General features: G+C 50.8%; 1 protein-coding gene across 5 annotated transcripts in view; it reads right to left on the bottom strand.

The window, feature by feature from the left end:
- MPRIP (myosin phosphatase Rho interacting protein) overlaps positions 1-27,471 on the bottom strand; it is a 146,112-nt gene that overhangs the window by 59,806 nt on the left and 58,835 nt on the right. Inside the window, exon 1 of one of the 5 annotated variants that reach the window (XM_017895594.1) lies at positions 1,291-1,441. The exons of the other annotated variants lie outside the window; for them this stretch is intronic. Coding sequence (XP_017751083.1) covers positions 1,291-1,314 — 24 coding nt within the window. The 5' untranslated portion in view covers positions 1,315-1,441. Of the gene's footprint in view, positions 1-1,290; positions 1,442-27,471 lie in introns of those variants that run through there. 5 annotated transcript variants of the gene reach the window in all.

The raw sequence follows: 27,471 nt of genomic DNA, 5'->3' as shown, positions 1-27,471 counted from the left end.
CTGCAAGAAGGCGGCAGAGAGTCACCCAGAGGCCAGCCAATGGGGCCATAGACGTCCCACAGCTCTAGGCTATTCCTGACCCTTCCAGCCTGTAGGGCCTCCAGGCGTGCTCTCCCTCGCCCCAGCCCCAGATCCTCTTCCTTTGCGCCCATCCCAGGGAGGACGGAGACAGGCCTGGCCTTCTCCAGCGGACACCCAGCTAAACACCCCTCCTACTTGGAGAGCAACATCCCGCTTGCACTGGAGGGGATGTGTAGAGGAGGACAGGATGGGGACAGCTGGGGTGACAGGGGCAGCCGAGATCCTGGTCTCAGAAGGGCTGCTGATCCCACAGAGAAGCAAGAAAAAGCTCCAGAGGAGGCAGTTTCAAAATAGCAGGGTTATTTTTAGAGGCAAGGAGGGGGCCAGAGAGAAGCCACATCCTTGAGAGCAGGCTGTGGGGTGGGTGCACTGTGTGTTCTTTAGAGGCGGCCAAGGAGCACACCCGGCAGCCTGGCCCACAGCACCTTCCCAGGGCCAGAGCGGAGCCCAGCAAAGGCTGCCACGCCAGTTCTGGCATGGCAAACAGTAACTGTTTTTCTTACAGCAAAAGCTGTTAAGACACTGAAATTAGGGACAGAAAACCAAAGGCAGGAAAGGAAGCCTTTAAGAAGTCCCTACTGAGGCAAAGGGCTAGGCAAGAGGACCTTTATGGAGATGACTTGTTTAGCCATGTGCCCTCTGCCCTCTTTCTTACTCTCCCAACGTAAGGATGCTTTGGGAGAGCAGATGGGTCGCCATGGCTACCACTACACCAAGGGTGTCCCTGTCCTTAACACGCTCCACACTGACTCCACCCCACTAATGGGCAGCTGCTGGCCTTTCCACCGAGCATCCCCAACAGCCCACCATTTCCTTGTTCTCATTCTTGAAGAAGCAGGAGATGCTTCTGATCCATCTGAGGGGTGGCCTGCAGTTGGGCTGCCTTCCACCCAGAGGTCGAGAACGTTCCTACCACTATCCAGCCTCAAGCTCCTTGCTGACAGTCAATGGGGGCTTGATCTGAAGAGCACGATGCTGGGTCTGGTGCCCACGCTGAGCTCAGACCAACCAATCTCCACAACCCCGACCTTCTTTCTTTCAGATACGGGTCAGATGCAACCTCCTCGTCCCTCCAGCTAAGCTCCTGTGATCTTCCTGTGATCTTCCTGTTACTTCCTCTGACCTACTTGCCACCTCTTTCTACACCCCTTGATGCCTGCCGCAGGAGTCAGACCCTAGGGCTGCTGGCTTTGCAAAGCCCTTGCCTACATGGCTGCTGGCTCTTTTCTCCATGGTTAAATGCCCAGGTCCAAGAAGCCTTTCCTTGTGGGGTCTCTGGACTCAGCTATCCCCCGTGGGTCCAGCTCAGAATGGAGGTGGCACAGCAGGTGGGATGGAGGCTGGGCTCACAGGGAAGCCTCTTTCAGTGGTTTCACCCTTTCAGCACACACCGTTGGCATCCTGCCTCAGCAATGACCCTGGGGGGACACAAGGAGGAGCCACATTCAAGCCCAGCTCAGTGCTCTCCAACAGTGGAGTGGGTGTTTCTTGAGGAGGAGAGGGTAGAGGAGGCAGCCTCAGACCCCATCTTTAAGCTAGTCCCGGAAGGCTGGATCCAAGCCCCTGCCACCTTCTAGTTGGGGAGGCCCACACTGAGTGCTATGGCCACAGCCACAGGACAGGTGGGCCTTCCTGCCCAAGGCAGGGATCCTGGCTTTCCCAATCTCCTCTCTCCAGCTCCAGCCCCTTTACTCTATTTGACAGAAGTTCTCATCCTGGGCATCCTGGCATGGTGGAGGTGCCTGTCTGAACCCTCTGGACAAATGAAGGGTTGCTCTGACTTCCCTCTTGAGCCCAACACCCCCATGTAAAAGCACACCCCACCCCCACCTCCTTAGACAAGGCATCTTGTCTCTCTGAGGTGGACTCTCTTGTTTGCTAACTGAGGAAACTCCATGGACCACAGTGAGGACTGGATGACATGAAATGGTAAAGCGGCCAGTGCACTCGTTACCAGAGTGAGCCAGAAGCCATCGTGGAGAAACAACCGTGGAGGCAGAGGGGCTTTCCTAAGGCGGCCCTTCCTCTCTGGTCTTTGACTCCCACCCTGGTCCTTGGGACCGTGATCTCAAAATGCTGACAGTGCAGGCCCTGGATGAGCTGTGTATCCATACACAGGCGCCAGTCTATTAAGAGGGTGCACGCGTGTGCACACACACACACATAGAGACATACATTAGATGGAACATAACAGAAATTCCAAAGTTTTCTTCTCAAGGGATCATCCACTGGCCTCCTGGAGGCACAGGTCCCACTTTGAGGCCACGGTTCCAGGGTTCAGTGTCACCAAATTGCTCACTGTCCCTGAAGCCCACTCCTCCCTCTTACACAGTAACTGTTTGGGCACTTGGCCCCCAGCCCAACGAAACCCCTGCTCTGTCGCTGAACGTGGTTGTGTCTCAGCTTCATCAACTCAGTATGAAGCAATGCCTACCACCTCTCCACCTCTCTGGGCCTCAGTTTCCTCATGTGCAAAGTGAGGGTTTTACCTCCTTCCAAAAAGGATTTCAGAAGCATTAATAAAAGGCAAAAACATACCAAGCTGGGCCAGAACTGAAGGAAATTAGCATATATTAACTACCTGTGTGTCAAAATCTCACAGTTACACTCTCTTTTATGCCCTCTTCAATATTACTTACTGTAAGGCGGGCATCACCGAACCCTATCACGCACAGAGAAAGGAGAGCAAACGGGGGTAAATAACAGTTATCAAAGAGGGGAAAATTTTAACTCCAGAGTCCAATCTATTTCCCCGGAGGAGGGAAAAAAAACTTCCTGCTCTTAATCAGATGATCTCATTTTTATTTAATCCTGGTATTAATTTTTCGTTTTGTTTTTTGGAGACAGTTTCGCTCTGTTGCCCTGGTTAGAGTGCAGTGGTGTGATCTCGGCTCACTGCAACCTCCACCCCCTGGGTTCAAGCGATTCTCCTGCCTCAGCCTCCCGAGTAGCTGGGAGCCACTACAGGTGGCTGCCACCAAGCCCAGCTAATTTTTGTATTTTTAGTATTGTATTTTATAGTAATTTTTTTATTTTTAGTAGAGATGGGGTTTCACCAAGTTGGCCTGGCTGGTCTCGAACTCCTGACATCAACTGATCCGCCTGCTTCAGCCTCCCACAGTGCTGGCATTACAGGCGTGAAGCCACCACCCCTGGCCTAGCTTTTCTTTTTAACAACAGCTTTATTGAGATATAATTTACATACAATTTACCTGATGTGTACAGTTCAATGGTTTTTAGCATCATGTTCACAGAGCTGTATAGCAGTTAAGTGCAGAACATTTCCATCTCCCCTTGAAAAGCCTTGGAGCATTCGTAGTCACTTCCCTTTGACACCTGCCCCCACCTCAACAACTGCTAACCTGCTTCCTGTCTCTGTGGATGTATCTCTTCTGGATACCTTGCATACATGGAAAAATCTGGCTTCCATTTAGCATATTTTCAAGGATTTAGCATATTTTCAAGGTTCCTCTGCATTGCAGCATGTGTCAGTCTTTCAATCCTTTTTACAGCTGAAAAACGTTCCATTTTGTGGCTATATCACATTTTGTTTATCCATTCATCTGTTGATGGACGTTTGGACTGTTTCCATTTTTTGGCTACTGTGTATAGTGCTGCTATGCACATTCCTGTACAGTGTTCGTGTGCTCTCATTTCTCTTGGGTGTGTACCCAGGAGCAGAAGTGCTGGGTCAGACTATTTCCCAAAGTGGCTGTACCATTTCACATTCCCACCAGCACTGTGTGAAGGTCTGGGACTAACTTTTCAAATTGTATTTATGTACTGCTTCTAACCAGCACTCTTGGAAGACAGGTCCAGGTCTGAGGACCTGCTATAAAAATAGCTCCCTTCAACTGTAGAGAGAAAGGAACGCTTATGCATTGTTGTGAGAGTATAAATTAGTTCAGCCACTATGGAAGATTGTGTGGCAATTCCTCAAAGACCTAAAAACAGAAATACCATTTGACCCAGCAATCTCATTACTGGGTATATACCCAAAGGAATATAAGTCATTCTATTATAAAGACACATTCATATGTATGCTCATTGTAGCACTATTCACAATAGCAAAGACATGGAATCAACCTAAATGCCTATCAATGATACAGACCAGAGAAAGAAAATGTGATATATATACACCATGGAATACTACGTAGCCATAAAAAAGAAGAAGATAATATCCTTTGCAGGGACATGGATGGAGCTGGAGGCCACTATCTTTAGCAAATGAACACAGGAACAGAAAACCACATAGCACATGCTGTCACTTATAAGTGGGAGCTAAATGATGAGAACACATAGACACATGGAGGGAAACAACACACACTGGGGACTTTCGGAGGGTGGAGGGTGGGAAGAGGGAGAAGATCAGGAAAAGTAACTAATGGGTATTAGGCTTAATATCTGGGTGACGAAATAATCTGTACAACAAACTTCCATGACACAAGTTTACCTATGTAACAAACCTGCACTTGTACCCCTGAACTTAAAAAAAAAAAGAAAAGGAAAAAGAAAACAGCTCCCTCCAAGTCTCAGTAGCGCAGCGTTCCCCCTCTCCCTGCTGCCGATGGGGGAAGCAGCAACAACAGTACCGGCACAGGCGCAGGGCGCAATGCTGCTCACGTTTGCGCCCATGCCCTTGAATACCAGGCACTGCTGCAAACTCTTCCCCTGCGTCCTCTCACTGAACATTCCGAACACACTATGAGGCAGGCAATACTGTCACCCCCATCCGACAGACAAGGAAGCACACTGCTAAGAAGCTAAGTGCAGCCATGCACTGCACAACGGTGTTAGTCAACAGGGCCCTCTGTTTTGCTAGGTTTGGATACATAAATACTTGCCACTGTGTTATAACTGCCTGCAATATTACAGTACATGCGTACAGGTTTATGGCTTCAAAGCAATAGGCTCTACCACAAAGCCTAGTTGTACAGTAAGGTGTACTGTCTAACTTTGTGTAAGCACACTCTAGAATATTTACACAAGGACCAAACTGCCTAAGGATGCATTTCTCAGGATGTGTGCCTGTCATTAAACAATGCAGGGCTGTAATTTAGATCTAAGGTCACAATGCTAGGAAGTAGCCACGCTGGGATTCAAACCCAGGCACTCTGGTTCCACAGCTGGTCCCCTTGCTGCTCTACACTCAGCAGCATTTCCAGGGCTTACAAGACTGGAGCAGACTCAACCAATGGCTCCTGGGAGACCCTCAGCCAGCACCTCTCCCCTCCCCAGCCTCTGCCTAGGGGGCAGGACACAACCATCTACGTCTGGGTAGGCCTGAACCTTGTGCTGTGAGAGTAAGGGCAAATATCTAGGCTGTAACCCAAATCCTGCCAGAAGGAATGCCTCAGCTCTAACGCTATCAGCAAAGCAGCTCTGATGAGCTCCCTGCCCTAATTCTATAACTCCAGAGGTCAGGAATCCAGGTTTCCTAGGAGGCTGAGCTTCACCTAGTTTTGCTTGGTTTATTTTCCGAAAAAGAGATGGCCCTATGTAGGTCATTGACTCTGCTATGTCACCAAGTTATGAGTTTAGCCCCCACATAGCCCTCCAGCTATCAGGAGCCTCTGGTCCTCTTCTAGGCTCCATCCTACCCCAGCTAAGAGGGCAGAGGTGCTACAGGCTGCAGATTGTTTAGGCAGGAAGACACAGGACAAAAGGTTCTCTCCAAAGAGATGAGCACACCCTGCTCCTCCTGCCTGTCCTCTGTCCACAGGCCCACAGGAGACTGCAAGCTCTGTGCACTGCAGCCAGGGCATCTGTCAGACGCCAGAGCAACCTTCCTGGGTTAGGATAATACTGCTGCAGCAGCCTCTCCAACCGGGGACCCTCCACCACATCCCTGGCCCAAACAGGTGCACTCTTGGGGAAACCGGTCTTTGCTTCTTGTTGACCCCATGAGTGTGGGAAGGCAAGCTTCTAAGTCAGAGGGAAACAAGAAGAAAGTAAGCAGAAATATGGTGAGGGGCTGTTTGGCGTTATCGTCAGGAGACCCTTCCTTCCAGGCAGCTGCTGTTATAGAACCAGTCACACGTGAGACCTGGGTAGGAGTCTTCCCTTTATCCCTTAATCCCTCATTCAGACTGGAAAACAGAGACTCAAGAAAGAAAGGCTCTCCACCAGCGCAAAGAATTACTCCCAAAATCTGTAGGTCGGAAAGTGAAACCTGACTCCCCCCACACCTGAGGTCCTGAGACAGCATGTTTCACAAACTCATCCAACCAAGGCCCACAAGGAACACCGCATTCATACCATGATGAGCACACACACAAGTGCACACACGCACATGACATGGACAACGGTGAGTCAGTATTTCTACCACGTGCACTGTATTTATTATTTTTTCATATGCACTGTGACCCATTTAAGAAGTATGAAAAGCTCTGCCTGCAAACTTTGGTGCTGAGTGGTCAACTCGCTCATCTGCACTCTGGCAGGGACAGGTGGCTTAGCACATTCCAGGGAGGACACGGGGAATTGCCTTGCAGCAGAAGCAGGAAGTGCATTCACCACTTCCCGGGTGCTCACTGTGGCCAGGCCCTGAGTAGCTACAGGTACTGATGACAGCTTCAGGAGGCAGGCACATCACTGTTCTGACTTTCAGATGTACAAGCTGGGGCTCCAAGTGGGTACAGGACGTGGCCCTCCATGGCGCCACCCAGAACAAGTCTGGTCCCCTCTGACTGGCACCCTTGCACCTCTCTCCTTGGCATCTTTCCTCCCTGGACTTTGCAATTGTTTGCACAAGGTCATGCCTAAGTTTATCAGAGAAACTGTAGGCAGGGCCACCCAGCCTGGACCACGTGGCGACTTGCTCAGCACGGCCCCTGCCTTCAGCCTCAGTGAAGGCCCCTGCCTTCACTGAGCTATGGCCTGATCAGGCAGCGCGCAGGCAGGAACACCAACTCCCTCCTCCCTTGGGCTGGTGGGCTGTGCTGCATACTTGGTCTGGCTGCTCAAGCCAGGTCTAAGGAGAAGTCCCTGCTTTCTTTGGAATTCAGGAGGTTGGCTCCATAGTCTTCTCAGGAAGGAACACAGCCCTTGGGGAGCACCAGCTGAGTTCCTAGGTGCCCCCGGAACCCACATCCTGGGAGGCACAACACAGGAGCGGGGCTCATGGGGGCTGCGTGGCTGGTCCAGGTCAAAGGTGGTCTCCTGGCTCTTTTTGCTGCAGCCAAACTGCTTCTAGGAACCCGATCTAACAAATCACAAGCCCCTCTCTTTTGAGAAGGCACTGGTGACCACCCCAAAGGCCATTAGGTGTAGAAAGGGCACTTAACTCTTGACCCAAAGTCCCTCTGGGGCTGCAGACCTCTCCAGTGAGCAGCACTCTCCACAGAGAGATATCCCCAAAGCCCAAGTCCTCTGAGGAAACTGGAAAGAGCCACAGAAAAGGGGTCATGATCCCACGCAGACTCGGAGTAAGCAAAGTCTCTGCCTGGCCTCTGTGCCACAACTCAGAGAAGCGTTAGGCCAACCATGCCTAGGGACTGACAAAGGGCCGTAGCAGGTACCTGCTGGGCAGAACTCCCTTCCCCCTTCCCAGTCGTCACTGCCAGTCCTGGTGTATTCCACAGTCCTCATGGTTCAAAGGGCAGTTCCACAATCATCCTCCACATTGTAGCCTCTTGGTGCTGCATGGAACAGCCCCTAGGCTGGGCTGAGCCCTCATCCCAACGCCTGTCCTCAGGTATCAGGTCTGATTCCGGGTCATATCATCTCCTTGGGAAGGGAGCCATGATTCTGCACCCTTCCCCACCCTTCAGGTGTCTCACATGAAACCTGCATGCTACAACCTGGCAGACCCCAGAGAGGGTCCTGCAGCCCCAGAGGGATTTTGGGCCAGGAGTTGGATGCCCATTCTACACCTGTGGCCTTTGGGGTGGTCACCAGCACCTCCTCAAAAGACAGGCTTGTGATTTGTTAGATCAGGCCCCTAGAAGCAGTTTGGCTGCAGCAAGAAGGGCAGGGAGACAACGCCATGACCTGGGCCAGCCACACAGCCCCCGTGAGACTCCTAGGACCCCAGGCAGCTTTGGCCAGCCAGGGCTACCTAGGTTGGACCTACGGCACAGGTCAGGGAGACCAGCTCATGGGGCTTCCATCAGTCCAGGACAGGAGGGAGAGCTGGAGCCACAAACCACTGCTCTCTCAGCTGTTTCCCTCCATAGAAGTTCTGAGATCTAAGGTAGACTCTGAGCTCTCTGTTTTCAGAGTTCTCTAGCCAAGAAGAGCCTACCCTCGGAGTCAAGTCCTAGTTCCACACTCACTAGCTCTGTAATTCTGGGCAAGTCACAAACTGTGAGCCTCAGTTTCCCTAATGTAAAATGGTGGTAAATATAGGTCTCATTTTGATTGTAAAATGGTGTAGCTATTGTGGAAAACTTTAGTAGTTCCTCAAAAATTTACAAAGAGTTTCCACACGACCAAACAAGTTGATTACTGGATATATGCTCAAAAGAACAGAAGACAGGTACTCGAACGTGTACACAAATCATATTGTAGCAGCATAATTCGTGATAGCCAAAAGGTGGAAACAGCCCAAATGTCCATCAGTGGACGAATGGACAGACAACATGCAATATTCATATAATGGAATATTATTTTATTCAGCCATAAAAAGAATGAAATCCTGACACATGCTCCAACATGAGCAAACCTTGGAAACATCACGCTAAGTGCATGAATCCAGCCACAAGAGCACACATACTGTGTGATTCCATCTTGGTGAAATGTTCAGAAAAGGCCAACCCATAGAGAAAAAGCAGAGGAGTGGTTGCCAGGGACTAGGGGAGGGGAATGAGGAGTGGCCTAATGTTTCAGCCTAGAGATTTCCCTTTGGGGTGATAATCTACCCCCTTCTGTCACAAGACTACAAACAATACTGCACAGCTGAAGCGGGACTCGGACTCGGGCTCAGGCTCAGGCTGGCACACCCGTGCTGTCCCCTGTTGCTTCTCAGTGCACATCACCACTCTCCTACCAGGCAAGGGTGGTGGTCAGAAGACGATGGGTTCAACAACTTTCCCTGAATGCTTGGGAAGAAGGGAGAACAGTGTCAGGCATGTTCCGTCTCCTACCCTGGGGCAAGAGAGGCAGGGCTCAGTGGACTGAGGAGCTCTGGGCATCATGGGCCACCATCTCCTGCAAGGGGAGGGGGCACGTCATTTACTCAGAGACCACGGCCAGCTACTTGTGCTAAGATGGATGATAAGGGCTCTTGAAAACAATGGACCAAGCCGAGGGGTCAATCCAAAGGCAGTTGAGTATCTCACAGATTCTCCCTGTTCCTCTCCGGCCCTTGCCTTGGGGCCCTGGGGAGCACCAGATGCTGGTTTCCCAGGCCACATTCCAGGGCAGAGCAGGGTCTGCCCCTCTGTTGAGCCCCAGGCTGACAGCACCTGGCCCCAGACGCTACCTGCAAAACATTTCTGATCCCTCTCCCCAGCTGCAGATGCACACAGGGCAGGCCCTTTCCCACTGCCCACCAATACAGACTGGGGACTGGCAGGAGGGAGGCCTCAGACCTGTGATTCTGGGAGTTCCATGGGAGGCCTGGCCAGATGCGGCTAGCTGGGAACACCTGGTACACGGTGAAGAGGCCCACGGGTTCTACCCTCCTAGGCATAGCAGCACTCGGAGCCCCAGAACAGTTCAATAGGAATAGCCCCAGAACCATTCTTCATGAACACAGATCTGGCCAGGCCATCCCCAGACTTGACTGCTCCAACAGCTCCCAGCCCAAGCTCTGCTCCCTGCACCAATTGCCCCACCTTGCCTACTGGACCTGTTGGCTGACCTGGGAGACCCACGGTTACCCACTGCACAGGACAGCCTCCTTTATCACTGCCCTGCCGGAGAGGCCTGCCTGGCACATCTCCCCTCCTGGATCGTTGTTCTGTGCTCCCTGAAGGGAGCCCCTGTGCAGAGGCCATGGCCCATTCACAGATCTGCCCAACTGCTCTGCACACTAAGCTGTAAGGTGCTTGATAAAACTCCTTGTATTTATTCACTCTATACACCTAGGTCAGCACCTTCCAATATGTGCTTCAGTAAACATTTCTGAACAATGAAACAAGCCAACCCTGCCAGATTTATATTATAGATTTACTTATATATGTAATAGATATGTTTTATTTATAAAATAGAAACCATCGCCGGGCGTGGTGGCTCACACCTGTAATCCCAGCACTTTGGGAGGCTGAGGTGGGCGGATCACGAGGTCAGGAGATCGAGACTACCTGGCTAACACCATGAAACCCCGTCTCTACTAAAAAAATACAAAAAAATTAGCCTGGCTTGGTGGCGGGTGCCTGTAGTCCCAGCTACTTGGGAGGCTGAGGCAGGAGAATGGCGTGAACCCAGGAGGTGGAGCTTGCAGTGAGCTGAGATTGCGCCACTGCACTCCAGCCTGGGCAACAGAGTGAGACTCCATCTCACTAAACTAAACTAAACTACTCAACTAAACTAAACTAAAAAAATAAAATAAAATAGAAACCATCAACTTCACCAAAATCCCATATTCATTAAGGGTGAACAGGATGATATGTGTTCAAAGACCAGACAGTGACAGGCTCTGCAGGGCATGAGGTGGACAAGCTGTCTGGAAAGAGATGCAGGCCCCTGAGGAATGGCCTTCCCATGAACAACACCTAGGCCACCAAGGCCATGGTGTTGGTCTGAAGCCACCACTGCAGCCTTGGGCCAAGGACTCTGCTGCAACCAGCAGATGGTAAAGTTGTGGAGATGATGCTGCATGACTCCATTTACACGAAACGTCCACGACAGGCCAATCGATAAAGATGGGAAGCAGGAGGGGAGGAGTGGAGGTGGGAGCTAAGGGATGCAGGGTTTGTTTGGGGGTTGATGAAAAATGCTCTGAAATTAAGATTGTGTTGGTGGTTGCATAACTATGTGAATATCCTAAAAGACAATGACTTGTACACTTCAAACAAAACAAAACAGAACACTGCACAGATAACAGGGAGAAACCATGGGCTCAGTACCAAGCAGGCCAGGCCTTTCAATAGGCCTTCAAGGCTCCATGAGGAGAGAGAGCTCACCTCCCTACCAACACAGGCCTGGAAGGCCCTCTACACCCCTTCTCTCCCCTAATGTCTGGACATGGAAACTGAGGCCCAGGTTTCCTAACTCCTAGCCCACCACAGCACGCCGCCTCCACCACAGAAGAAGCAGGAACCATGCAGCCAGGGATAAAATCCCGAGGCCCTACCTTTCTTTCCCTCTACTGGGATGTGACAGTGGGAGTCACCGCAGAGGCAGAGCTGCTGCTCCCATCCCAAGTAGGCCCCCTTTTAAGATTCAGCTCTGGCCCTAGAGACATTGTGGGCTTTCTGAGGCATTCATGGATTAGCAGGAGGGGGCCTCCAAGATGTGCAGCATCTCCTAATGCCAGCAGCAACAGTGCAGTGTGGGCCTTGCCCCAGCCTTGATGCTGCAGTGCGTGGGCTGGGCCTTCTGCTAGAAGGGACTTTGTGGGATGCTGAGGAAATGACCTGTTCAGGGCTTTCCCAGGGGCGTAGTTAGAACCACTAAACTACTTTTTTTTAAGGCAGAAAATAAGAAAACAAGGACCCTTTTCACTTGCTGCCAAGACCAGGAAGTTCCTCCTCACACCTGCTGTGCCAGGCTGGCCTGCTGGCTCCAGCCGCTGCCTGGGCAGCAAGATACCAGGGCCCCCGCCAAGTGGTCAAGGGCCCTCTGCCAGAGGAGCTTCCCTTGGGAGCCCTCACCCAGCTAAGGCCCACCTTCCTCCTAAAACTGGTGCGGGGGTAGATGGAAAGAGGGTGGGAGAGGCATGGGAACTGGGGAAGAACAGCTTTTCATCCCCCTCACTCACCACAATGGTCAGGTAGCAGGATCCACCAACCAAGGGTGATGCTACACCATATGCAACAATGAACCTGAAATGGAGCAGATACCTCAATGCGAGAACAAAAGCTATAAAATGCATAGAAGACCAAGGGGAAAAAGCCCAGTAACACTGCATTTAGCAACCATTTCTCAGATATGACGCCAAAAGCATAAGCAACAAAAGCAAAAAAAAAAAAAGATAAACTAGACTTCATCAAAATTAAAAACCTTTGTACATCTAGGGACACTACCAAAAGAGTGAAAAGGCAACCTACGGAAGGAAAGGGAATACTTGCAAATCATATATCTGATAAAGTATTAGTATCTAGAATAAAGAGCTCCTAAAACTCAACAACAAAAAATAATTAAAAATAGACAAAGGATGTGAATATACAGTTCTCCAAAGAAGGTATACAAATGGCCAAGGCACACATAAAAAGGTGCCTGACATCGTTAGCCATTAGAAAATGAAAGTCACCTAGCACTTCAGAAGGCCAAAGCAGGAGGATTGCTTGGGGCCAGAAGTTCAAGCCCAACCTGGCCAAGATAGTGAGACCTCATCTCTAAAAATAAAAATTAAAAAATAAATAGCCAGATGTGGTGGTATACTCCTGTAGTCCCAGCTACTTGGGAGCAGGGAGGATCCCTTGAGCCTAGGAGTTCGAGGCTGCAGTGAGCTGTGATGGCACCACTGCACTCCAGCGTGGGCAACAGAGTGAGACTCTGTCTCTTAAGAAAAAAAGAAAAGAAAAGAAAATGCAAACCAAATCAGCCACAATGAGATGCTAGTTCACACTCACTAGGGTAGAGATAAGTTAAAAAACAGAAAACTGTCAGAGTTGGTGAGGTCATGGAGTAACTGGAACTGTGGGGCAGCCACTCTGGAAAGCAGTATGGAGCTTCTTCAAAAAATTAAACTGGACTTTATAGATTTGCTGTTTCATCCAGCAATTCCACTTGTAGGTATATACCCAGAGGTACTGAATACAGGGAATCGAACAGATATTTGTACACTCACGTTTCATGGTAGCATTATTCACAATAGCCAAGAGGCAGAAGCAACTCCAGTGTCCACCAATAGATAGATGAATAAACAAAATGCAGTATGTACATACACTGCCATTTAAATCAGTCATAAAAAGGAATGAAATTCTGGTATGTGCTATACTACGGATGAATCTCGAAAACATGCTAAGTGCAACAAGCCAGTCACAAAAGGACAGATACTGTATGATTCCACTTATGTGAGGCACCCAAAGTAGTCAAATTCATACAGAGTAGAATGGTGGTTGCCAGGATGAGAATAGGTACTGGCAAATTTCTTTTAAAAAATTCTGTACCTGACCTATACCCCAGCTACCTTTCTCTGGCACTTCTGTCCCTGTCTTCATAGAAAATAGATTCTTTAGGGCTATACCGCTAGTGATGGACTCAGATGGGGAGGGCAGGCAGGGATACCAATCAGTGGAAGAGACTGCAGGACAGGGCCAGGAGCGGTCTGCAAGGGCAGCCCCAAGTTGCCACCCCCCAGGGCATGAAACAGTTCCAGCCCCAACCCTGGGGAGTCTCCAAGTGGACAGCTCCCAAAGCTCATGGGAGCTAGTGAGACCCCAAGTTCCATCCCAGGTGTCTGAGCTGGGAGGGCTGCTGGGAGACAGCCCAGGGCTGAGGACACCTCACTGGCCTCCTGTGGCCAGGGAGAAAGGACAGCCTGAGTTGGCTGTGTCACCAGCAGAAATGCCTAGCCTCTCCCGAGGCCCGTGTGCCTCTTAGTGGGGAACGCAGTACATGCACAGCCTGAGGGCCGCCTCATCCTCCCTCCCTCCCCCTCAATGCCACCGGCTGCCCTGAAACACCTTTATCCAGTGGCACCAACCCACCGCCCAGTCGCAGCCTTGTCCTCAGGAGGCTGTCCTCCTCCCGCAGAGCTGGGCTCCCCTTAAAGCGGCAGAGGGGAGGAGGCTGAGTAAAACTCAGTTCATGGGAGCGATGAACCATGCAGATGAGGGTCCTGAGTGAGCCCTGCAGGAGCAGACGGCAGGAGCCAGGGCTGTTCCACGTACAGAGGACGGGGGCAGCTGGGGAGGGGCTGGGGCTACAGGGCAGGGCCACCATCCCCCAAATCCTTTAACTCCATGGCATCTACTGGACATCAGGCTTGGGGTCACAGTGATGAGGTAGACATGGTACCTGCCTCAGACTTCATGATCCCAGGGGAAGAGAGGGCATACATAGCCGCTTTGAGATGAACACCTGTGGGATGCAGAGGCAAGGAGGCCGGGTTTGGAGGATTCAGATGTCTTAAAGGCGGCTCCAGGCACAAGGCCGCCTTGTGACTTGACCTGGGAGATCCCGACAGAAAGAGCTAGGTCCAAGGAGCGGGAGGGCAGAGACAGAGTTCAGCTGGAGATAAGAAAGAGCAGTTACCCAGGCCTTTCACACAGGCACGTTCTGTCCCACCAAGTGTGAGGTGCATCACTGCCATCGCCTACACAGGGATACCAGTTGGAAAAGCACAGCAGCTTGCCCAAGGTGGATCACACTGCCCGCAGAACCTGCACACCTCGTAACTATTAATACTTACCCAGCACCTGCTCCGTGCGGTGCCGATGACCGTCATGTGACAATGAACAGAACTGATGAAACCTGGCCTGGACAACTGCCCTTCCAGAGCAGTCAGGCAAGCTAAACAAATACCGGGGTGGGTGTAGCATGCCACAGTGTGGCGAAGGACCTTGGTAAGAAGCCAGCAGATATGGTAGGAAAGGCCTCCTGGGGACAGAGAGTGAGCGCACAGTGCTGGGGAAGGCGGTCCGCTCGAGGGAGGCTGGGCACAGGTCTGACCAGACATCACACTTAGAAAGATAGGAGACTGCCTCCTGTTTGCACCACTCATGATGGCCAAGTCAGTCCGCAGTTACCACTTGGTCCTGTTGCCTCAGTTTAACAGGCAGAAGAGTCTGAATAAGTCCTACAACAACAGAACGTGTAGTCCCAAGAGGGACACTAGTTTCAGCCTCCACAGCTGTTCCCCAGCACGGTCTCTCAGGGACCACCCATTGTCAGGTCTCCCTCCTCAGCAGAAGCAGAAAACAGAGACCCCCCTGGACAAACAGGCCAGCAGGCAGGTGCCCAGGCTGCAAGGGAGATGGGAGAAAGCCCCTGGTGAGGCTCCCATCATGGCCTGAGCCCCACTTCCCAGCTTTCCTCTCATGACCTGGGGCCCCCGTCCTGCCTCAGGACACCTGCTGGGATCTTCATGGCTGGACTGCTGGTCTTCCCTGTCCTTCAAGGGCAAGGCCACTGGCACCCCCTTTCCAGGTCCTTCCTAGCAGCTTGGCCTAGAGTGGCAGTGGCTTCCTCTCTCTTTGAGTCTCTATGGTACTTTTTTTTTTTTTATACTACTCCGTGTGGAACAGGGCACCCCCACAGACACTGTGCCTAGAGGGTTTTTTTTTTTTTTAAGTTTTTAAATAATCTTTTAATTTCATAACAGATTTAGATTTACAGAAGAGTTGACAGAGAGTGTGAAGAGTTCTCCTACACCTCTCACCCAAGTTACCCTGTTATTAATACCTTACACATCAGCGCAGTGCATTTGCTACAATGAATAAACCAATACTGACCTGTTATTAACTAAAGCTCGCACCTCATTCAGAACAACCTGATTCAGGTGGCCTCAGCTTGCATCTACCGTCTTCTCCTGCTCCAGGATCCCACCCAAGACCCCACATCACATTAAGTGTCCTGTCCCGAGGCTCCTTTTGGCTGCAACAGTTTATCAGACCTTCTGTGAATCCTGACCTGACCAGTTTCTCAGACCTGACAAGGTGTGCTGTAGACTGCACCTCAATTTGGGTTTGTCTGATGGTGTTCTCATGACTAGACTGTGGTTATGTGTTCAAGGGAAGACAACCATAGAGGTGATGTCCCCTTCTCTTCCCATCCTTTCAAGGCTTCACGACTGATCACTGTTGATGATGACCTTGAGTGGCTGGGGTTGTGCCTGTCAGTTTCTCTGCTGCAGAGCTGCTCCCCACCCGTGTTCTCTGGAAAGAAGTCACTACTCAACACGGAGTAGGGAGCTATGGCAGTATCCTTAAGTAGCTGCATAAATTACCTGGAATTCTGCACAGGATATTTTGTTTCTTCTCTCTCATTTATTTATTTCTTTACTAAATCATTTCCTTATGCCAATATGGACTTGTGGATTTTATACTTTGGATTATAATTTGTCTTAGTCTGTTTTGTTGTCTTAGTCTGTTTTGTTCTGCTATAAGGGAATACCTGAAGCTGGGTCATCTATAAAGAAAAAGACGGTTATTTGGCTCACAATTCTGGATGGCTGGAAAGTTCAAGGGTGGACATTTCATCTGGGGAGGGCCTTGTGCTGCTTTACTCAGGGTGGAAGGCAAATGGGCGCTGGTGTGTGCAGCGATCACATGGTGAGAGAGGAGGGTGGGAGTGAGAAGGAAGTTGCCTGGCACTTTTTAACAACCAGGTCTCCAGGAAACTAAGAGAGCAAGAACCCACTTGCCGCCCCCACCTAGGGCAGGGCATTGATCTACTCATGAGGGATCTGCCCTCATGACCCAAACACCTCCCAACTAGGCCCCACCTCCAACACTGGGGAACAAATTTCCACATGAGGTTTGGAGGGGACAAACATCCACACTACACCATAATCCAACATTACAGTATTTATTTTGTTGCTCAAAGTGTTCCAGCTTTGGCCCCTGGGAGCTTTTCAGCCGGCTCCCATGTCCCCCTGACACACCCACATCCGCATGTGCACCTGTCAAAGCACTTCCTGGCACTGCAAGGTGCTTCATGTGCCTTGGAGGTATATTTCCTGCCCCAGCCCTAGAATCGATCACTCCCTTCAGAAGCCCTGCTTTACTTTTATTGGAAAGTGCCATTAAAAATCAAGATCTGGGTGGCAGGTGTGCTCATTGCTCTGCGGGTCTCACAGATTCTAGGCCCTCTCTGCTAACGGAACAAGGAAATAGAGGTGTATATAACCTGGGCATACCACATATCTATAAACACTTCTCTCTGTATCCTTATGTATCTTTATCAAAGTCTCTATCAACTAAACACACTAATACCTCCGTGGATCACTCTAGCCTCCTTCCCTTGCCTGCCTGTTCCTTGTCACTGTGTGCAACAGTGGCTCCTGCCACCTGCCATCCGTTTACTTAACTGTTGAATCCCAGTACACATGCATGGTCTCAAAAGTGTCAGTACTCATGTGAGAGAACTGTTTCCCCTTGCACACAGAGCCCATGCATGGCTCCTCTGGCCTCTAGGCTTGCAGACTCTACTCCACTGCAAAAGTGCACACTCTCTTTTACACCACTGTCTGGAAGTCCCTCTGATGAATTCTCAGAGAAGAACCTGCAACAGTGCCCTATATACCCACGAGCTCAGCAGTGGGCAGAACAGATATCGATTGAATATTTTATACCTTCAGCATGAGTTTTTGAGACCTTTCCAAGGCATGTATGGATAAGAAGGGAGGTGAACAAAGTGGCAAGGGTAAGGACACAACACAGAAGGAAAGGGAGACAAGGGGGCTCCTTAGCCTGTCTAAGCGCTTTCAGAAATCTGCACACCAGGGCCAGCGGGAGAAGTTGCGCTGGAGAAGAGGTAGTGCTGGCATACAGGCAGGTGGAGTGTTGCCGCTGGTGGCCTCGGATGGAGCTTCCTGTGTCCCAGTTCGCCTGGTCTCCAAGTCTGTCTGAGCCTGAGAGGGAGAGGACGCTACCATGCCACATGGTATAACTGCCTTTTCTGCCCAAAGGCCTGCCACACAGATCTAAAGAAAGCAAACTGCTGTTTGCTGCAGTGAGACTGAAAGCGATGCAGCTGTGAGGTCCACAACATTAACCCAGCCCCATCCTCAGCACCCTCCCGGTTACCCCTAAGGGAACTAAAGCAGGGAGAAGCAGCTTCAGGGGGCCCAGACCTCTCTAGAGGCTAGAGACGAAGGCCAGCTGGCTTAAAATGGAAGGTTTAAGAGCCTAAAGCAATGGTTCCAAACTTTTGCTAAATAATGGAATCACCTGGGAAGATTTCAAAATAGACGTTCTATGCCCAGAGACTAGGATTTAAATTCTCAGACGTAAGGCTGGGGCATAAGAATTCTTAAAAGCTTCTCTAGTGATTTTAATGTTCAGCCAAGGCTGGGAACCACTGCCTCAAAGCGAGACCTTGATCTGTATTTGATGCCAGAGGCTTGGCTCCAATGGCTGTCTGTCTGTCCCAGGCTGGTCACCCAGCTGTATTAAGTCACTTACAGCTTTTTGCTGGGCCAAAGAGAGCCTGATGAAAGCAAAGAAAGACAGAGGAGTGTGGAGACAAAACGCAGCTGTAAAGAGCCTGCTGGCAGTGGGGGTGAATGGACGCGCTGGAGCTGTGATTATGATTCATAAAGTGCTTGGGGGCAGTACCCTGAAAGGCCATGCCAGTCACAAGGAAAGAAAACGGAAACCTCAGGCAGCCTGAAGGACAAGGCAGGAGGGAGGGCCATCCTTCTCCAGCAGGCCTGGGAAAAAGGGAGAGGCGGTGGCTGTGTCAGCAACTGCTCTGTCTACAGGGAAATGGCCCTTGAAGGTATGTGAGGTGGGAGATGTGGCCAGGGCTCCGGGCAGGCCCTTGAGTAGCAAGCAACCTCTGTAGCCCTGGCCCTAGGCTGGCACACCATGGATTCTCACACATGCACCTTTCTGCCAACCATTTACAGACCCAGAGGGCAGCAGGCAGGCACAGAGGAACCCATGCAAGCTGGAAGCCCAAAGGACTTCAGATCACCTGCTTGGGAGAAACTCAAGATTCCAAACCAGCTAGAGAGATGGGAACTCAAGAATGAGCTCCAGACACAACAGGAATCTCTGGGTTGCCCTGCCATCAGGGTCTCAGACATGAAGAGGACAAAGGAGGGTAGGGATTTCCCTCTAGCAGGGGATGTGCAGGACCAGCCTGGGTCTGCATGCCAAATCCACCTGAATACAGGCCAGGTCACAGCCCTCCCTGCTGCTTCCCTGGACACTGAACTCCAGAGGAAGCTGCTGTGTGTGATGATGCAGGTGTCTCCCTGCACCAACAGTGTCAGGCTCACAAGGCATCTGCCAGCCCCAAACCTTCTAAGGACAGGTCTTGTGCCCAAATGCTAGATGCCAGAGCAACCTCAATAGCACCCAGCCTCTGTCTGGCTCCTGCTCCTCACATCTACCCAAACCTGGCAGCAGCCTCGAAGACCCCACCCTGCCCAGGCTCTGAGGCTCCTTCCTGAAGACTCTTGGGGTTTGTCACTGGGAGGAATTGGGCCTCCTGACTGTAAGTCCAGAACCCTGAAAGAAGCACCCTGGTGTTCTCAGAAGTGATTCACAGAGAAAATCCACAAACACCAACACACCTCCTCACTCTAAAGGGAGGGGCAGGGGCTAGAGCTCATTAAATCCCGACACCCTCCAGGCTATGTTTCCAAAGGACAGGAGCAGAAGCTAAGAATCAACCAAATATGTTGTAGATGAAACTTTCCTTGAGAAGGGGGTATGACATTAAGTTCCTCTTTGGCTTATTTTCTGCTTCCAAAGGCTTCCCCACCCAATAAAATAATTATTAAGAACTGAGATCCTCTGCCAGCATTCCAGGAAGGCCAGCATCTGGGAAAGAAGTCCTTATCTTGGATGCTCTCATCTGCCTCTCTCCCACTGGGAATTCCCAATCTGCTTCTCAGAAATCCAACTTGTTATGGGAGCTCTGCAATAACAGTGATGTTTGAAGACCCATCCTTCTAGCCTGCTACTCCCACCTTGTCCTTCCAAGGTTGGGAAAATGTACAGTTGGTCAGTTATGAGGGCATAGTGGTGATTTCCTTCCATACGTGGCATCTTTTTTCCTTGCGTTAAGCCCTGACCCACCCATCCTCTGGGACTGACCTGCCTCCCAGACTAAACAGCTCTCCATTCTGGATCTCTCCAGCGGGCCTGGCCAGTCTTCACCAGTCAAAGCCACTGAGGGACTCTGGAAGGAGGAGAAGAAACACTCTGTGGATTCTGTCTGGTGGGCACCGTTCAGGTCTCAAAGCACTAAGCTCTGCGGAGGGCAGGCTCCGGAGCGCTCTTGCCACCCTCTCTCAGAAGTCGTGGAGGCTCAACTCTTTCAAGATCACGGGTTCTGCCCATGCCAGGCATGGCGTGTTCCTGCTGCTGCCTGCCCAGGATCAAGTCCTCTGGGCAGAGGGGCTTCTACAAGTCAACCACAAAGGGTGAAGTAGCAGAAACACCAAGACATGGCCACAGACTCCCTGGAAAAGACCAAGAGTATAGGAATCCAGTTTCCCTTCACCCATTCCGTCACTCAGTGGACAACGGGGTACTGAGCACCTCTGCTGTGTTGGACACAGGCAGGGCTGAGAGAGACATGGTGGTGAGGACACACCATGCCTCACTGCAACACTCTGCAGACGCTTCGCCCTGGACAAGCTCCCACGCCCACCTGGAGATGCCATGCTTTGAGATCCCTCAAAGCCACTGAGGGACTCAGGAAGATCCTGATCATGGTACTGGCTACACAGGTGTGCTCAGTCTGTGAAACTTCATCAAGCTGAACCTGTGATGCACATGTTTTTCTGTCTTATGGCTTATTGCAATAAAAGGTTTCTTTAACATGCCTCCCTTTGAGTGGCAGATGTCCTATACGGGGTGGGAACAACTATTTTAAAGATCAAAACCTTAACCTTACCCTAACCCTAAATAAAGATCAAAACTAGTATAAAGATCAAATCCTTGAAAGGAAGGCCCTGCCTAGGCCACTGGGCTGGTAATGGCTGAGCTGGAAGTAGGACCCAAATCAGATCCCCTTCACATAGTCCTGGAGTCACACTGTTTCCAGGGAACAGCCCTCGCTGAAAAGCATCTCATTACAGGATAATCAGAGATAGTACCTCTCACACCACCACCAGTGAGTGACTGCCTGCCCTCCTCTGCCTCAGTGGCTGACTCAGTGGCCAAGGGACCCATCCATCTCTGAGGTGAGAGCTTTCCTACCCCTTCTTAGGGGCAAGGGCAGTCCTGCCCCAGTCAAAAGGAGCGTGGGGGAATGGAAGGGTCCCTACCCGGTTTCAAGACCGACTCCGCCTCCCTAGGAGTGTGCATGTAGAAATATGTGTGACTCCACAATAGCAATGGGCAACCCTGGACTCTTAGGAGACTGTTGGCCAGAGAGCAGCAATAGGGGCTGCCTGGGGGTGCTGGCCGAGGCCTGCAGTGAAAAAGCCCAACAGCAGCCCTGTTGGGCCCTCGACCTGCCCCACCACGAGGGTGGGTGAGACATGCTGTGGGACAGCAGGCAGTGCTCCCTGCCCTGGGAGGAAGCGATGCCCATCCCAGGTTCCATCGAATGGAATTAGTGTCTACTGGAGGATGAACAACAAAAGTCTATTTGTAGGCTTCTGTGTGCAGTTTATATAACCCTAAAGTGGATAGGAGAAAGCAGCAAACACGCCCAGTGGATACCTGGGACCACTCTACCAAAGCACCCGGAAGGTCCCTCTCAACTCTACCACATGCCAACCACCCTCCCTAAACCAAGAAGAACACCAACAGAGAAACTTGAACAAGTGCCCACGCTGGGCCCCAGAGTGGGCTCAGGGAAATAATGAAGAGGGGGCTTAAGGACAAAGCTGGTGACCCCTACCACTGAGTCACAGGCCCATGCTTTTGTGAGAGAGGGAAGGGAGACTGGAAGGGTGGGTGCTTCGAAGAGAGGCAGCGGTTCCCTGCAGCAAGCTAGCTGGCACGGCACTGAGACCTCATGGGTGGCTGAGGGGGAGGCAAGGAGCAGACGCAGCGGAAAGAAAACAATCGGGGCTCTGTCTCTCTGTGACGCAGGACAGGTACTCTGCCAGCAGCCAGGGGAAGGTGACAGGGACAAAAGGAGGATGGAGAAACGGTTCTGCTTTCATGGCTCCCCACCAGGCTTGAACGCAGCCGTGGACTGGTCGGGAGGAAGGAAGGAAGAAAGACACGGCCACCCAGCCAGCAGAAACAATCCTTGCCCACCCTTCACGCCACATCTCCTCTACTGGCAGGACATAGAAGCAATTCTCTACCAGAAAGGGGACAATGAATTCTGTTAGTTCACCACTAACTCACTCACGGCTCTACGCGGCAGCACCCCATGGTCATGCGGCCTGGCACACTGCTGTATGCACATCCAGAAAACAGTTGCTCACATCCATGCGCCAGGAGCGCTGGCAGCATGTTAGATGGTGCAGGAACATGGTCACATAGCAGTGGGATGACTCAGACTCTCTAGGCCTCAGTTTTCCTCATCTGTATAATGGAGGTAAGCATGAGGCCTATTCCATAAAGGCAGTCACGAGGATTGAGAATGTTTACGAGCACTTAGTGTCTGTGTCACATGAATATCTGACACAAATAAGACAGACACTATTCATTATCATCTTAGTTTTACTTCTGAGGAAATGGGCTCACACGCCATTCCCAGAGCCACCAGGGACACACAGAGTTCCCTTCCTTTGGGAAAAAGCTAAATGATGACTGTTCCGAGAAAACACTCGGTCTCCCATCCTGGGAGATATCTCACTGCTAAAAAGGAACAAAGAGGCTTTACTCGAAGGTTTGGTTCTTTCAGCTTAAAATAAAGTGAGGGCATCAAAAGTGAGAGAAATCATGTGCGAAGGGCCATCATCTGAGGCAGGATGTAGGACAACATTTTTGAAACCAATCTGTTTTCCTGCAGAGAGTTATGCTTCCATCTTTTTCAATACTTTCAGCCCCCGCCCCTGATGTTCTGATATAGCAGATAAGAAAGGGAGATCTCATCAGGAAGGAACCAACATCAATGCTGACAACCCAATGGAAATTACTTAAGAGACAGAGCAGGGGCCTGGGGAGGGGCAGCTTTTTAACAGCAAAAGCGTCTGTCTCTTGCAAAAACAAATCTGCTTTGGTCAGTGCATGAACTTCAACTCTTTCCATGTAAAAAGAGAAGGCCAAACAGAAGGATCAAAGCACAAGGTGAGCTGGTTAAGCTCCACCAGGGCCTCCAATTAGGCAGCTTACTAAAAATAGCAGCTGCTGCTCCCAAAGCACCACTGCAAGATATCCTCACGGCCACTGGCCCTGGGTCTGAGCTGCTTTCCCAGCACTGCTGATGGGGACACAGGGCTCGGGACAGGGCCAGCTCCTGGTGACAAGCCTGATCTCCTTAGCTCCACACATCACCAATGCTTTTTTCCATACTTTCACCAAAGTGCATCTGACACAACCTCCTCATCCTACTAAGACCCCATGGCCAGACAGTGGAAGTGGCTGCTTGAACTGCCTGGGCCTTCTGACTTGGTCCAGTACTCACTCCACCACTCACCACTCTTCCTCAAGGGAGACAATGCCTCGGCATGGGGGAAACTGGCATGGGCCAGCTGTACCTGGAGGCTGGCACACGAGTCTTCCAACCCGAGCACACTCACACTTGTGTCAAAGTACATGAGGTCTGCATGCAGCATCAACTCTTGGAGCCCATGCCAGACAGAAGTGGTTACAAACGGGATAAACAGAGGTCCACCCCTAGACGGGTGCAGGTTTGGCTAGGTAAGGGCAGGAAGAAGAATTACATGGAGCTGCCTGTCCACAGTGTCGATATCAGTGTTGCCAAGCAGGCCCCTAACCTTTGAGATGTTTCCTTCAGAGTCCTCTGTGGACAGGTGTCCACTAGCTGGGCTGGAAGTGCAGAAGACAGGGAGGGTAGGTGTGCTGCCAGCACATGCCACCTGGGCCACAGAGTGAGGGGTACCTGTGTCAGCCCAAGCCTGGCCTCTCTTGGGGGTGTGCATACCAAGCACATGGGACATGAGACATGGCCATCTCACTGACTCCTTAATGACCCTGAGGAGGGGGCTGTCACCACTGCACAGGTGAGAAAGTGGCTTAGTCAAGGCTGCTCCACTAGTGACGGGTGGACCTGCTCACACACTCCACATATGCCCTGACCATCACCTGCCCCATCACAAGGACCTGTCAGAGAGGAAAGCCTGATAGCTCCTCACTGCACCAGCCCTCTGGAGGCCCAGACGTCTCAGCACTGAAGGGGCAGCAGAGGGATTGGCTTTCTTGGCATCTCCCACAATGCCTGGCACAACATAGAGCACAAATCAGGTGCTCGTGTAGGTCAAAAGAGAGGCAAGGGTCTTGTACACTTGGGGAGCTGATGGCACAGCCCCCTTCCTGGCCCAAGGCCTGGACTTCACTATGGGCAATGCAGACAGGAGTGGCCCATAAAGACAGGAAGGGAGGCCGGGTGCGGAGGCTCATGCCTGTAATCCCAGTGCTTTGGGAGGCCGAGGCGGGAGGATTGCTTGAGTCCAGGAGTTTGGGACCAGCCTGGGCAACACAGAGAGATCCTGTTTCTATTTTAAAAAATAAAACAATAAAATATAAATAAATATAGGATGGAAGCCAGAGGACTACACCCACCTGGACGTTTCCTCTTCCTCAGCCCCCAGCTCCCTGCGGGTGACATTTGAGCCGAGGGTAAGCCAGCCCTCCTTTAGGCCAAGCCAGTCCTCCTTTAGGCCAAGCCTGACCTCCTGGACATCAGGATGGGGAGCCAAGGCAGGCAGGCTTTCTGAGCATGGCTTCAAGGAAGCCCATGGCCTGGAAAGGGCATTTGAACTGCAGCTGTCCGAGCAGTCTGCAAACCTGCCACAGGAGCCACAGCAGTACCTACAGCTATTGGCCTTTTCCGTTCTATTTCTAGAACTCTATCCTCAGGAAACAATTCCCCAGGAAGGAAAATATATACACAACTGAAGTCCTCACTGCTGTCTACACTACTGTTTAACGTTGCTGAAGGTTTTTCTTTGAAGTAACTATATATATACACATATATATGTTTTTTCTTTCTTTCCAAAAATTTTTTTTTAGAGATGGAGTTTCACTCTTGTTGCCCAGGCTGGAATGCAATAGTGTGATCTTGGCTCACTGCAACCTCTGCCTCCTGAGTTCAAGTGATTCTCCAGCCTCAGCCTCAGCCCAAGTGGCTGGGATTACAGGTGCCCGCCACCATGTCCGGCTAATTTTTGTATTTTTTAGTAGGGATGGGGTTTCACCCTGTTGGCCATGCTGGTCTCGAACTCCTGACCTCAGGTGATCCACCTGCCTTGGCCTCCCAAAGTGCTGGGATTAAAGGCGTGGGCCACAGCACCTGGCCTTTTCTTTCTTAATATCCGGATATAACATTACTGAAATGTTAAACTCTGCTTCTTAACCAGTTGGCAGGTGCCACTGGGCCTGAGACCAGGAAGATATGTTCTTGAGGGTGAAGCGAAGCTCTCCCTTGCTTAGAGGGTCACACAAGCACAACAGTACTTGGCAAAAGGTTCCCCTGCCTTCTCCCCAACTCTTAAGATAAATTCTAAGTGAAGAAGAAGGGTGGCAGAGAAGATAGAATATAGCGCTCCACTGAGTTCTGGTTTAAATCCATAGTCATCCTAAAAAACTGTTCTTATTCTCCCCATCCTACAGATGAGGAAATTTAGGTTTAGTGAGATTGCAAAACTGCTCCAAGTTAGCTAATACAGTGGTCCCCAAACTTTTTGGCACCAAGGACCACTTTTGTGGAAGGCAATTTTTCCAGGGCCGGAGGGAATGGATGGATGGTTTCAGGATGATTCAAGCGCATGACATCTACTGTGCACTTTATTTCTATTATTATTGCATACTCACCACAATGTAGAATCAATCAGTGGGAGCCCTGAGCTTGTTTTCCTGCAACTAGATGGTGCTATCTGGGGGTGATGGGAGAGAGTAACAGATCACTAGACATTAGATTCTCATAAGGAGCACCGACCTAGATCCCTCGCATGTGAAGTTCAGAATAGGCTTCACACTCCTATGAGAATCTAATGCTGAAAGAGGTGGAGTTCAGGCAGTAATGCTCGCTCGCCTGCCGCTCACCTCCTGCTGTGCAGCCCGGTTCCTAATAAGCCATGTTCCCGCCTGGGCACTGGGGACCCCGAGCCAACAGATGGCAGAACTGAAACACACACACACACACACACACACACACACACACACACACACACACACACACACCAATTTGTGTATTTTCTGACAAACTGCTTGAAGACAGACTAATCCAATTTTGTTTGGTTCGACAAGGGGGAAAAAGCCCAGCTTGAAATGAGCTGTGAGTACGGCCTCTGCACCCTGGACTCACTGGGTCAGCCGTGCCATGTTCTCCAAGCCAGACTGAACGTGGTGATTCAGGAGGGGCATTTAGGCACTCTGGAAACCTTGGATCTCAAGTCAGAATCTCTTTGGGATGGGGAAGGTAGACTTCCAAATTAATGTGTTTCCAAGTCAACTCTAAACCTGTACCCTTCTATTCAACCCTCCATCCAGGACAGCTATAGTGCAGGGGTGGAGCCTGGTCAGAGCCACTGAAGGACCTCCAAAAGGTGGGCCTCCCCACCCAGCACCATCCCAGGAGGAGACCACCACACAAGGATAAGTGTCCCCTCGCCTGCTGCGAGTGACATCAGGTGGAGATGTCCCACCTGGAAGGATTCTTCCTAGAGAACATCTTTTCATCTTTGTGATACCTATTTTCACAAAATTTACAATTTTTACAAAATTTGTACAAGACATATGTTAGTTTTATAATTGGGAAAAACACTCGGGAGAGTAGACCATTTTCATGGCATTTGCTCTCTTGCATATAACCACTCCTCTTGACTTGAGATCAAATTCAATCTTTATGTATTTTTTATTATCTACTTTTTTTAGAAAAAAGACAGGGTCTCCCTCTCTGTCTCCTAGGCTAGACTGCAGTGGTGTAACCAAGGCTCACTGCAGCCTCCAACTCCCAGGCTCAAGCGATCCTCTGGCCTCAGCCTCCCGAGTACCTGGGACTAGAGGTATGCACCACCACATCCAGCTAATTTTTAAAATTTTTGTAGAGACAGCGGTCTTGCTATGTTGCCCAGGCTGGTCTTGAACTCCTGGCCTCAACTGACTCTCCCACTCTGGCCTCCTGAGTCACCGTGCCTGGCTCTTGTCTTCATTTTGGCTACAGGTTTGCTTCACTTTAAGGACTCTTAGTAGGAAAATTCAAACTTGCAAGAAAAGTAAACCAAAGGAGGACTTTTCACATTTCCTCATGGGTTTTCACAAAAAGATGTGACCGTCTGTTAAGTGAATTTAGATGCAACTCAGTTACCCTATAGGGAGGTGCTGGACCCTACAAGGCTGCAAGACTGGTTGGCCCAGCAAGAGCATGGAAAGAAGGGGACTGCAGAGGAAGGGGAGTGTGTCCAGGGAGGAGGGAGAGAAAAGCAAATGGCTTTCAGCTGGCTCTTCTCGGCTGCTATTTGCAATATATGTGCCTTTGACATGGCTATTTTTGGGTTTCTGAGTGGGGGAAAATGAAAGAAAAGAAGCCTTTTGCACAGCCACCCTTCGCCCTAGCCCCCCCCATCCC

This window comes from Rhinopithecus bieti, unplaced genomic scaffold (assembly GCF_001698545.2).
Source record: "Rhinopithecus bieti isolate Rb0 unplaced genomic scaffold, ASM169854v2 scaffold_26813, whole genome shotgun sequence".
NCBI lineage: Eukaryota > Metazoa > Chordata > Mammalia > Primates > Cercopithecidae > Rhinopithecus > Rhinopithecus bieti.
Note: the sequence above shows the minus strand (reverse complement) of the source record. Positions and strands in the feature narration are given on the sequence as shown.